The sequence below is a fragment of the Lygodium microphyllum genome, chromosome 25, assembly GCF_053477565.2.
Source record: "Lygodium microphyllum isolate KBCC chromosome 25, Lygodium_microphyllum_v1.1.10, whole genome shotgun sequence".
Classification (NCBI taxonomy): Eukaryota; Viridiplantae; Streptophyta; class Polypodiopsida; order Schizaeales; family Lygodiaceae; genus Lygodium; species Lygodium microphyllum.
The window spans coordinates 71,501,047-71,515,107 of NC_141159.1; the positions used below are offsets into that span (position 1 = coordinate 71,501,047).

General features: G+C 41.2%; 1 protein-coding gene across 1 annotated transcript; it reads left to right on the forward strand.

Annotated features, from left to right (window-relative positions):
* Positions 1-6,555: 6,555 nt before the first annotated feature.
* Positions 6,556-10,059, forward strand: LOC148014368 (hydroxycinnamoyltransferase-like). The gene is made up of 2 exons (XM_087666475.1): positions 6,556-7,394; positions 8,560-10,059. The coding sequence occupies exons 1-2, from the start codon at positions 6,966-6,968 to the stop codon at positions 9,508-9,510; spliced, it is 1,380 nt and encodes a 459-aa protein (XP_087522601.1). The 5' UTR covers positions 6,556-6,965; the 3' UTR covers positions 9,511-10,059.
* The last annotated feature ends 4,002 nt before the right edge of the window (positions 10,060-14,061 follow it).

Below are 14,061 nucleotides of genomic sequence, written 5' to 3' on the forward strand. Positions count from 1 at the left end.
CATTGACTTCATCTCCACTTCGTATCTTGATTCGCCACAAACTGGACACTCTCGTGCGAACTCATGAATCCCACGAAATAAGACACAATCATTGACACATGCATGGATCTTGACATAATCGAGGCCTCCCAGAGATGTCAAGTAATGTCTTGCTTGCTCTCTCTTAGTTGGCAATTTGTTTCCTTTCGGAAGCATTTGTGATAATAACCTACATATATTTTCAAAAGTGAGTTAAAAAACCACCAACATATATTTCTGTCTGATTTCAAAATAGAACAATTAATATTATGATTCATAAGCCAAACTGAATTGATACCTACTTCAATAACGCATCCAAATTGACATTGCTCCATCCATAAATTGTTTGCAAGTTAAGTATCTCGAGGGACGCACGAAGAACGGAGTACGTACAACTTTCATACAATGGAATAGATGACGCTACGTATAGTGGATCATCTAGCTTCGTAGAGTGACCTTCTCCCTGAACCGATTGCGAAAATAGATGGTATACCATGTTGTCCAAAATCGCATCCTCTACAACTTGATGGGGCATTTCATGAGGGCTACTATCATGGTCGTCCGTCTCCACTCTTCTTGAAGACTGCCTCCTCGCGTCGACGTTTTGTAGCCTCGACGCCCGGGAGAGAGCATCTGAGGATGTGGCACCGCATCCTGCTCAACCACAAAAGGGAGTTTTATGTACGTTGATATATATTGAGTAACATAGACTAGCAATCTTAGTGTTAAAAAAAAACAATGAATACCGATGATTTTTCTCGGTCCCATTCTCCATACAAGCTGAGGTGTGACATTACAATTTGACGTGCTCAAAAAATACACCCTCCACAACGATCACACATGCATTTAATTTTTCGTCATAGCCATGCATCTCGATTATGAAGACAATGTTTCATCCTCACTTGAGGATGTACTCGTTGACTCATCAACATGCACCGCACTAGGTGATGACGATGACATGATTAAACCTAATTCATGACATCAAAATATTTATCATTTATATGTTTACATAAAAACTTTAAGCTGACGTATTAATTATTCTAAGATCTCAATTTTAAATACACAAAATTCATTATAAATACATTAAAACTTATTATAAGAATTCACTATCAAAACTTATCTTAAAAACAAAAAATTATGATAAAATCTAAATGCGCGTCTATATCTGCCTTTACGTATGCGTCTAAATCAGTATCTATTTGCGCGTCTATATTCGCGTCTATACGCGCGTTTACGTAAACTTAGACGCGCATATACACGCCAAAATAGATGCACACGTCAAAATTCAAAACATACTTAAATCATTTCTTTTCAAACTGTGCCAGTCCTTTCCTGCATTTTTTGTGGTTCTGAAGCTCGAGTTTAGCTAACATGTAGTCTTTTCATGCCTCACCTCCTTATGACTCACCTCTTCTTTCATTTCAAACACACAAGGGAAAAAGGAAAGCCAAGGAGAGGAAGAAAGAGAGAATAAGAGAGAGGAGAACAAGAGGAAGAAGAAGCAGCAACAAGCAAGCAAGTAAGCATCAAGGGAGAGGAACTTACCAAGGAGAGGAAGAAGGAGAAGGAAGAAGCGCCACCACCCGCCACACCAAACACCCATGGTGATTTCTCTTTCTCTCTCTCTCTCTCTCTCTCTCTCTCTGTGTCTGTGTATTAGGATTTTTTATTTCATTAAGTATTACATTTTGTAAATTATGAATGGCATTCGATCGGACTGAAATCAACCGACTGAGTGCGTCTGCCAGCGCGTCTACATTTCAGTGTAGACACAGGGATAGACGCGAAGAAATATTTTCTCTCATTGCATCTGAGCCGCGTCTCCAGGCGCGTGTACTCTATAGTCTACACGCGATGATACACGCGTGCGACAGAAGCATTGACCTAGAAACTGCATCTGATAGCGCATCTATACTCCATTGCATGCACCTGTACATGCATCGACTGAAGCACAAGCATCAGCCGATGCACGTGCATCTGCAGAAGCACGTGCATCTGCAGAAGCACGTGCATCCAGCGAGGCAGAGGGTAGTCGACTGAGAGGGAGGAGGGAGAGTCGAGGGGGAGGACGAGGCTTGTGTGGGGGTTGCCTAGGAGGTGGCGAGCGATCACCCTCACCAGTAGATCATGTAGAGGAGCCAGTACGCCAGTACTATAGAGTTACAGATACTGGTGGCATCTTCCATGATGATGAAGGAAGAGATGTAATGGCGTATATGAGAAGCGTCATGCATGCAACGTATAAAGATTGTTTCATCTACTTGAAAAATCAGAAAAGCGGCTTGTGGCAGGAGGTGTTGAGGGCAGTCCATAGGAGGTACCCAAATCCTCAGGGTCAGCAATTCTCGGATGATTGGGGATGCACAAAAGTGAGGGATTTGCTTCACAACAAAAGATCCCACCTCATGACACGCACCGAGGACTCATTGCGGAGGCAGGAGGAGGGGCATGGAGCCTATAGCCAACTACCTATGTGCGACTGCATAGAGTGGAAGAAAGCCAAAAAGAAAGCAGCAGAAAAAGTGAAGAGTTGCCAGCACGTAGAGGCATGACGGATCCAAATGGAAACCATGGGATCATCGCATTACGGATTGGGTGGCAGAGTCGTGGGAGACGGTGTTTGTAAGTATATTTTGATTTCTAGTTTTTTAAAATTTATATTTCTTTCAATTCTTTATATAATTTGTTATAATACATTGTCTCATAATTATTTGTATATATCATGATTGTTTTATAGACTACTATCATTGGTAGGATACCTACTCCTAGAGAGGTAGGTTACCATCGAGGCCATAACCGCGCAGCCACATGGCTTCACTTCTATGAGGAGGGTCTCATCACTGAGGACCAATACAACCGGGCTATGAGGATTCGACAGCCAGAGGAGGTATGTTTTTCTTACTTTCCTATTAAAAGTATAGCTAATTATAACTTTTTCTCCACCGTGTTTACGTAAGCAACCTTATTCTTTTGTGTGTATAGGCAAACTCGGATGTGGAGCATAGCGAGGAGGGGGATAGCGATGCTAGTAGCCATTATGATGCTAGCAAAGATGTTTCTTCTTCAGATTTGTAGAGGAGCACCATATCTCCTCTATGACCTTGTTTTCTTGTATATGTATTATCCATCTTTGAGCCTACTGCTTGCGGCCATGCTTTAGGTCGCAAGCACTTAAACTACCCATATAAATGCTTTTGATCTATAATGAATACATGGACTTTTATTTTCAATTCTTGTGCTTTTAGATCCATTGTCTTTTTCCCAAATGCATAATCTGATGTATGAAAGGGAGAAAAAAAAATCAGAGAGCATGTGGTTGCAACCATATGCTCTCTGGTTTTTTTTTCCCAGTTCTGTTTTGCGCGTCTATCCACGCGTCTAAATTGCAAAAAATGCGCGTTTATAAGCGCGTCTAAAATGCAGAGTGCATACGCTCATACACGCGCTAGATAATTCAAATTGAAAAACGAAATTAAATATCTTTTTTTTTAAATGAGAATTTTTGTTTTCCGTTCGCGTCTACGGGCATGTCTATATACCCGTCTAATTTGCTACATAGACGCGCTGGTAGACGCACAGAATAAATTAAATAAATAACAATTTTGATTTTTTTATGTGCTTGTATTCACGCGCGTATATGTCCGTCTGTTGCGCGTCTATTTTTGCGTGTAAATTCCTTTATACATGCGATAATAGACGCGAGGTTGTAGACTCACAAATAGACAGGCGAATAGACGCGCTCGTAAGATTTTCTCTATATTCAAAAATCACATCTAAAAGTGCGTCTAAGAGGCCTTTTTGTTGTAGTGGCGGCCACACTTTAGGTCGCAAGTACTTAAACTTTCCATGTAAATGCTTTTGATCAATAATGAATACATGTACTTTTATTTTCAATTCTCGTGCTTTTAGATCCATTGTCTTTTTCCCAAATGCACAATCTGATGTATGGGAGGGGGAAAAAAAAAACCAGAGAGCATGTGGTTGCAAAGCACATGCTCTCTGGTTTTTTTTTCAGTTATGTTTTGTGCGTCTATCCGCGCGTCTAAATTGCAGAAAACGCGCGTTTATAAGCACGTCTAAAATGTAGAGTACACGCACTCATACACGCACTAGATAATTCAAATTTAAAAACGAAATTAAATATCTTTTTTAAAAAAGAAGATTTTTTGTTTTCTGTTTGCGTCTATGAGTGCTTGTAAAAGCGCGTCTACGGGCATGTCTATATATCCGTCTAATTTGCCAGATAGACGCGCTGGTAGATGCACAGAATAAATTAAATAAATAACAATTTTAATTTTTTTATGCGCTTGCATTCACGCGTGTATATGTACGTTTGTTGCGCGTCTATTTTTATGTGTAAATTCCTTTATACATGCGATTATAGACGCGAAGTTGTAGACGCGCAAATAGACGGGCGGATAGACGCGCCAATAAGATTTTTCTCTATATTCAAAAATCCGTCTAAAAGTGCGTCTAAGAGGCATTTTGTTGTAGTGATCCCCAAGATGTAGGAGAGCTGCAGTAGGGTTACGGCAATCAGCCGCCGGTGGGGTACCCTGTGTCTGTGATATGTGGCATTTAATGTCGATATATGTATAATCTCCCTTTGAGGAGACGAGAAAGGAAATATCCGTTGGATTACAAACTATAAACGCGAAGTGATTAGTGTTTAGGACAGTGTATCCCTCGACAAACGCTTCTGGCCTATGAGGTCATGAGGTGGGGTTGTCTATTGAGGCCATGAGGTCCGTACCGGCTAGCGCCTTAGCCAATACCGGCCCATTTTAGGTCCCATCAGTGGTATGTGCTCAACTTTTTACAGTGTGTGGCCTGTAGTCTTTGTTAACTACAGCATCCCTCCATGGCTTTTTACAAAGATAGGACACCTCATCCTTAGCTTGCTCGTTCCCGGCCGCTACAAAGTCAAGAATATGAATATGTATCTTCGTCCATTAGTTGAGCTTAAGATTTTGTGAGGAGAGGGTCGCGGTGGAAGATATGAGCAAGTGCAATGGTCGATGGTCTGCCAATATTTGATCCATTCTCATATGGACCATGCATAACTTTTCGGGATTCAAGGAGTGCTCAGGTAAGTAGACTTTCATTCTAGTTGGTAATATCTATCATAGCTCATTCAGGTTTGTATTCACTGGGCCTACCTTTATCTGTAGCTACCTTTGAGCGAGTATAGAGACAAAGTGAGAGAGAGAGAGATGTGAAAATAGACCACGTATGCATGATTGTGCCCCCAATCATGAGTGCAATTATTAGCAATTAATGAGCACTTTTTTTGTTTGATTTGAAAGTAGGTTCATGAGCTCCTTGGTGCTTCGGCACCTCCTAGATCTCTAGCTCAAATTACAACCCAAAAAACAGAGAGAGGGAGAGAGAGATCACCAACCTGAATAACAGTTGCCCTAAACTGCTTGAACGATCAATCCTTGCAAATAAAACTATACCAAGCAAATCAAAACACCAATAAATTAAAATGTACCAAGCAAACCAACCTACCATCTCCCTCTCCCTCTCCCTCCCTCTCTCTCTATCCCTTCCATAACTAACCCATAACCAACTTACAATAATGTGCTTACTAACCCACCCTAAACTCACATACATAAGCCTACCAATATTTTAAAGTAAATAAATAATTAAATTAACTATTGACAAACAATTAAAATAACATGCTCTCTCCCTTTCTCTCTCTCTCTCTCAAGTAATCTAACCAATCAATAAACTAATAAATAATAACATGTGTAGCTAAACTGTCTAACTAACCAATCAATAAAAAAATGAAACTAACCCTAAACACACACATAATCTTACTAAATTAACTAACCAACCATAAATCAAATAAACAATAAACGATTAAAATAATATAAACTCACACACATAAGAAATTAACAATCCAAGATTAACAAAAATTTAAAATAACATGTTCTCTCTCTCTAACAAAACTTATTACAAATGAAATAAACAAATAAAAACTAAACTAGCACTAAACAATTTAAACTTACTCACCAAACTAATAATAACAAATAAACCAATAATTATAGCAAAACAAAATTACAACATGGAAAAGAGAAAGAGAGAGAGAGAGAGAGAGAGAGATCATGACGTGAATAACATAAAGCATTTAATTTTTTCCTTGGTTTGGCTCAATTTAACTTTTCTATTTTAAAATTTTCTTATTTAAAATTGAAAGGTATGTTTTGCATTAAGTGTAGCGAGCATTGCTCTCTCTCTCTCTCTCCATAAGTTGTGGTTACACCACACAAAGGTCCTTGAAAACTGAGCAGGGACTTAGGAAGATTGGAAAAATGTTGCTTTATGTCAATATCGTTGGACAATGAGCAATTAGGGTAATTAGTTGGGAAGGAAGGGGCTTTTGCTCGTTGGGGCTTGGGTGGGAGGGCGTTGCTCGTTTATTTGGAAAGCAGCAGATTTAAATGAGGAGTGAATGCCAGGATAGCCCACGAGATACGAACGAGGGTGGGTGGCGGCGGCGACAATATATCGAGACTCGAGAGATGGGTCTGGCCAGCACGTAGAAAAATAATAGAGAGAGGCCAACCTGCAAGCCGACGAGAGAGAGAGAGAGAGAGAGAGATAGATAGAGAGAGAGAGAGAGAGGGGGGGTTTCGCGAGGGCGAGCGGGGGATAGAGTAATATCAGAGGCTGTCAACCTCTCAATATCAGCGGATAGAGTAACAGAGAACAGTAGAGGGAGTGTAGTAGAGGGGTCTAGGAACGTGGATGATAGGCCGTCATTGATCTTACTAACGGCGAAAACTGATAATTCGAATTGCGCACGAGCGAGGGGGAAGCTATAATTAGTAAGGGCACTGTTGCGTTTGCAGTAGGAGAAGAGGCAGCGACGTGGGTGATAGACTGATCGATACCACTGAATTAGCGACAGCCACACGCAGTTGTGACTACATTTGGTTAAGATGGGGATCCAGAAGGAAGTTGTGCGAGTTCAGGCGGTGTCGATGGTGAAGCCGGCCAAGCCCACGCCTCCGCAGGTGCTATATCTGAGCGGCGTCGACCAGGCCCTCAAGTATGCCCGCCCCAGCAGGACCATCCTGTTCTTTCCCGGGCCCGAGAGCGCCCCCGAGGCCGCCGCCTCCATCAAGGCCGGCCTCGCCGCCACCCTCATCGAGTTCTACCCCCTCGCCGGTCGCCTCATCGACGACAACGGCCGCTTCGCCCTCGACTGCAACGACGCCGGCGTCCAGGTCCTCGAGGCCCAGTCCGACCTCCCCTTCGACGAATTCGTCCAGGATAACTACCGCATCCGCCCCCTCTTCCGTCAGCTCGTCGGCCTCGATAGCCGCGCTTACAGTGACCACATAGAAGACCCCCTCGTCTGCATCCAGGTAATCCTGTCGCTGCAATGCAACCGTCTATCATCGCTGATAAATCTACTGTTGCTGTAGCTCACTCATTCCTATATCGTTGGATCCGTTGCTTGTGCTGTGTCGTCCGTATCATAATCGTCTTTCATCTCTCCTTTACTGTTGCAGTAGTCACTCGCTCCTACGCCTATACTATCATTGGATTCAATCCTCGTGCTGTAGCTCATGTTGTAGATTCGAACTCTCTCTAGCTTGTGTGTCATTGGATCGTTGCCTCTTTTGCATCGTTGTTTCACTCCTGTATTCATCGATTCGGTGCTTGAGTATCCGTGCACTAAAGCCACTCCTTGCACGTATTTCTGTAGCTGTTGCAAATCGTCAGTCTGATTTTTCTTCCGCCCACTTGTATGTTATTGATTGGAGTATCTCGCACTTTGTTAATACGCTTGCACCTACATGCTTATTCTATTCTACATCTTATTTATAATTTTCCAGCAGTTCCCTGCTGATCTTTTTATTTAACACTGATTTGTTTCGTGTTTTCTTGCCCTTTTGTCACGCAAATCTTACTTTCGTCATTGTTTGTTGGCATGCTCTATTTCATAGATGTTTTTAGATCCATGGATCATTTGGAACCTACTCACATGATCCTGGTCTCTATTTCTTCTTGTATAATTTGCATTCCGGTGTAGTAGTTGCTTCTACAGTCCATTCCATCATTGATAGCAAAGACGTACGAGGCTAGCATTTCATCAAGCTGAGATAGCAGCCACGAGAGACAGCCGTTTGCATCTGTAGCTATACCGGAATGAAAGATGCTCGAGAAGAAAAGCGAGAGCAGGATTATGTGACAATGTTCATAGTGATGTGTGGAGTTGTCAGAATGGCGCCACGATCACGTGAGTGCGTGCCAAATAATACATGGAAATGGCTATCATTTTGCATAGTCACGTGATCGTGGTCTGCTTTTTCCTTTTGTGGGTCTTTCCTTCCCGTATAGTTACAGAGGCACAGGTCTCTCTATCCTGGCTGCTGTCTCAGCTTTGATTACATGATAGTCTTGATCATATTCGCCACAATTGCTTGTCCGTCCTATCGCACGTCATCGTTACTGCCTCTGTCGCAGGTGGAGTGTAGGATTTTGGAACATCACTCCCGACATTTAATCGTCTCTGATGTGCTGCAGATCACGTCCTTCATCGGGGGCATCACTCTCGGCATAGCCATCAGCCACGTCGCGGCCGACGGCTACTCCTTCTGGCACTTCGTCCAGTCGCTGGCGCAGGTCTGTACCAACCAGTCCATCTCGACGCGGCCCTTCCACCACAGGACCCTCATGAAGCCCGACACCTTCCTGCTCAACAAGGTGCCCGCCGAGCAGAAGCTGGCGCAGGAGGAGGTGGTCCTGTACAACGGCGACATGGACCCGTCGATAGCAGCCGAGGAGGAGAGGAAGATCACTGGCCTGATGTGCCTCCCGCCGGACGAGCTGCACCAGACGATAGTGCACTTCGATAAGGAGATGTTAGAGAAGCTGCGGGAGGAGTGCGGGGCGGATCAGAAGGGTCGGTTCAGCGCCTTCGAGGCGCTGGCGGCATATCTATGGCGGAGGATAACGCTGGCGCAGGCGTGGAACGAGGGGGTAAGGGTGGACTTCCGCATACCGCTGGACATAAGGGCCCGCATGGTGCCGGCTCTGACGCTGTCCTACTGCGGCAATGCCGTCGTGGGGTCGACGGTGGCGAGCACGGCTGGGGAGCTGACGGCAGAGAGTATAGGCGAGACGGCGGCCAAGATAAGGGCCTGCGTGCGGAGCATGGACGACAGGTACATAAAGAAAGCTCTGATAGCCAGAGAGAACATGGACCTGCGGAAGCTGGTGCAGGGGGCTGTTATGCTGTTCAACATCAGGAATGCGAGCCGGTTCCCGGTGCAGGACTGTGACTTCGGGTGGGGAACTCCCGCTGCAGTCCGGCCGCCATGGGAGTGGCGCGAGGGCGAATTTACGTGGTACCCTAACGTCTCTCGCCCCGGCACCATCGACGTCTTCGTCGCCCTCAGCTCCTCCACCCACGCCCGCTTCTTCTCTCCCGACCTCTACCCTTCTGACCCCCTCCCCCATCTCGTCTATACCTGATCTCCTTCTCGACTATGGCCCCTCTTCACCTCTCCCCTCGCCAATCCCCTCCTCCGTAACCCCAAATCTATAAGATGCCTGATTGGAGTAACTTCATAGCTCGTGGTTTCATCCAATTCCATAGCCAATCCCCTCCTTGCTATAGTCGTTACGATAACTCCCACACTTCTACCATCATCTCCACCTTACATACGCTTTACTTGCTATGGTTTGAACTACTAATTTTTTGTTCCTGCCTAGTTTTATCCAAGTGCCTAGTTTAATCCAATTGTTAAACACCACTTTGATCCAAATAATTTGCATGTCATATCCAATCTTAATTAGACATGTCGTATTCTGCCTTTGTAGCTATGGCCTGATTCTCCTTTGCCTTTGTAGCTATGGCCTGATTCTCCTTTGCCTTTGTAGCTATGGCCTGATTCTCCTTTGCAATATGGGTCCTTATCTACCTTTGAATTATGAACATTTGCATTGCTATTTATGTTATATGCCTTCGAGCAATGGCTTGTATAGTCTTATCAACTTTGCTAGCTATAGTTTCCTACTAAACCGGACCTTGCATTGGTTTGGTTTCCTTAGCAATTATGGTTTGTGCCAAGTTCGTAGTTGCTTCATACCAACCCCCCCATGAAGCCCCAAATTATGAAACTTTCTTTTCTTTAAGATTTCATTAACCATTCACCCATGTTAGTGTGATAGTAAAACTTTGAAGACTTCACACCTCAAGGTTTTGCATTAAAAGATAAAATGCAATTCAATGACTACATTATAATATAACTTGATTGGGCATTATCATTGTTGCAAAAGTAACATTTAAGTTGGGCATATGATTCTCACATTAGAGTTAATATCTAGGTTTTTATCATCAATACATCACACATTCTAAAAAGTGGTTTGAAAATGAACGTGAGGTTTGAAGTGCACTTAAGTTTAAATAAATTTGTTCATCTTAATGAAACATGTTGCAAGTAACTCGAGAAGAGTTCTAAACTAAAGCTTCATGCCTTGATTCAATTAGATGTAGCAAAGAGTCTAGGACAAGGACGAGAAGAGTTGTAAACTAAAGCTTCATGCCTTGATATGCGAACTTGAAAGTTGGTAGGGCAAAAATAGATTTGGAAATTTATGTTTGTGCAATTCTTAAATCTATATGCAATAAAGAAAGCCAATGGGGATATTGCATATGGGGTGTAGTGGTGAATAAGTTTAAGAAAAAGTTCATATTTAGTAGTATTTAGTGAAAAAATAAATTGGAGAGAGAATGTGAGAAATAAATAACACTATTTAATGAGCCATGGTCAATAATAATGTTTCTATGCATGTTGAGATGTTAATGAAGTCTTAGTAGCAAAGAAAGATATCTTATGAACTAGATGGATAATCCATTCTATAATAATGATAGTACTCACAAAGATATTGATAGAATTCCTTCATTTTGAAAGCTATGAGTTGTAAAGAACTTCATATTTTGACAAGAAGATTTGCAAAGTATTCGGAATTGGGCCTTGGTCTTCTCCATGTTAAATGTAATCCTTGCAAACATTTGTCAATATTGGATCATTGAACTCCAAACAACAGATCAAATATTGAGACAAACAATTTGCCATTATTTAATCAAAGCTTGTAAAATATGATCACTAAATTCTCATGGCTAAAAAAAAGTCTTGTTGGCACATGAGGGCTAGCAATGAAATGCACATGCATGCCAGTATGATGAAGGATTTAAAACCTTGTTGACTACCAGTAAGCTACATAACATGTTGACAATGATTTCAACATGGTTGACTCCCCTTCATGTTATAAATCTACAATAGTATTCAAGATCATGAACTTATTGGCCCTTGGGAAGTACCGTAGTTCATACTTGGTGTGGTCTTCGGAGCAATGGAGGGAGAGAAGTTGGTGTGATTTTGTATGTCTCCAACCATATCTAAGCAACACGTTGCCTCCTTGTATATTGTATACTTGCAAGAGCAACTGAGGACGAAATCAAGTGAGGTAGATTTAAGTAGTATGTTGGTAAGGAGCAGGTGAGGATTCTAGGCTTTGATGCTTCTGCCATGGATTATCTCCAAGTAGCCAAGACACATGACATAGACATGACAACAATAGTACACACTAGAAAAACTTGAGTTGAAAAGGACATTTTGGTTAGTGTTTACTAATGAATATGCCAATAGCAGGCTACACCAAGTAGGAAGTAAAGAACAATTAGTTTGTAAGGGATACCATTATATAGCCATTCATCAATGGAAGTTGCTTTCCAAATGGAAGAGAACTATAAATCTATAGTTGTAGAAGTAGGGATGATGGCATCAAAGATAATGTTGATTTGACTTTCTAATGATTTGTCCAAACCTCATACCAAAAAGTAAAAAAGGAGCCTCTAAATGTATTCTCTTGAGGCAATTTTATCCAAAAATTCTATCATTCATATTGATATTTCTCAATCGTTTTTTAGTGCTTTAAACACCATAATGTGACTTTTTAAAAGATTGCCATTGCAATATAAAAAATCCAAAACTTTTGATCTTGATTTAAGAGATAGTTCAATAGTTTTTTATTTCATATATTGTTTGTGTGCATTTCTCTTGTACCTTCATTCATTTGATATCTAGGTTCTTTAAAACTTCTTTTTACATGCTATTTAAGCTTCATCACTTGTTAACACCTCATATATCATGCCATCCCTTAGGTGGTTGCTTCAGCCCCCATACAAGGCCTTATGAAGCGTGCATACATAATCTGAATGATTCTCATCCAAATAACTAGGTGGCTTCTTCACTTAAATTCCTCTTGCAACTTCCCTTGCAAGAAAACATTCTTAACATCCATTTGATACATGATCTAATCCTTTGATGTAGCCATTGCTATGACAGCCCTTAGAGTTGTCATTTCAGTCATCGGAGGAAAAGTATCCTCAAAATATATTACCCTTTGGCAACTAGTCATGCCTTATAGTGCTCAATAGATCCATTTGACTTATACTGGACCTTACAAATCCATTTGCATCCAATAACTTTCTTTCCTTCAGGTAAAGGCATCGACTCCCATGTGTCAATCTCCTTAAGTACGTCCATTTTTTCATCCATAGAATGAACTCAATATGAATTATCCTTTGCATCTGAAAAATAAGTGGATTCCATATCTTACACAACATTAGCCATGTATGCATACTAACGAGCTACATTACTATCATATATCAATCGTTGCATTGGATTTCTTACTTTACTTGGCTTGCATGGACCTAGAGATCACTATTAATTGCTATAGCATCCTCTTGAGTCTTTTACACACCAAGTGTTATAATAGATGGAGTCCCAAACTCCTCATCCAAGCTCTACTCAGGGCCATTTGAATCAACATCAATATGAGAGAAACCTAATGATACATCTATCGCAATAGGTGAGTCCCTTTCTCTTTACCTTTTCTTGACATTTGTGATATACTTAGTGGAGTAACCTATGATTTCAATCTATTACTCCAAGGACTATCAATAGAAACATGACTAGGAAACTCTTGTGGACCACTCAATGTCTATGACTACTGACCTATTTTTTGGACAACCACACTCTCATGCTCATCAGTCCTCCCAACTATATTTTGCACATTACTATACTAGCTACTCATTTGATAAAAGATAATGAAACTTGATGATACATTTGTCATAATAGGTGAGTCTCTTTCTCTTTACGTTTTCTTGACATTTGTGATGTACTTAGTGGAGTAACCTATGAATTCAATCTACCACTCCAAGGTCTATCAATACAAACATGACTAGGAAACTCTTGTGGTCTATGACTACTAATCTATTTTTTGGAAAACTACACTCTCATGCTCATCAGTCCCAACTACATTTTGCACATTACTATACCTGGTAATTCTCAGCTCACCTGTAATATGTTTATAATATCTATATCTCTTTTGCTCAAGAGAATATCCCACAAATACATATTTTTCTACTTTGGGATCCAGTTTATTGCACAACTCATCAAAAATATGCACATAAGCAATACATCCAAATACTTTCAAATGGGATAGATTTAGCTTTCTACCTATACACTTCTCTTTGGGTGTCATACCATGTACAATAGCAATATTGGATGTCATGTTCATAATGTATATAATAATAGCATGTGCTTTAGCCCAATCGTAATGAGAAGCTTTTTTTGACATCAATGCATGACCCACCTTTGTAGTATGCTTGTTTTTTCACTCAACAATTCCATTTTGGTGTGGAGTATATCTACATGTTACTATCTATGTATACCATTTTTCTATAAGAAATTAAAAAACTCATTGGAGAGATATTCTTCCCCTTTATCCAACCTTAGGTATTCAATATGCAACCTTGTCTCCTTCTCAACCAAAGCCTTAGAGCTTTTAAAGTGAGTGAATATCTCACTTTTCTCACACATAAAGTAAACCCATACTTTGTGAGTATGATCATCAATGAAGGAAACATAATACTTATAACCACTCAAAGTTGTAGTCTTTGTAGGACCCCATACATTATAATGTAGCAATTTAAGTGGCTTTTTGCATGCATAC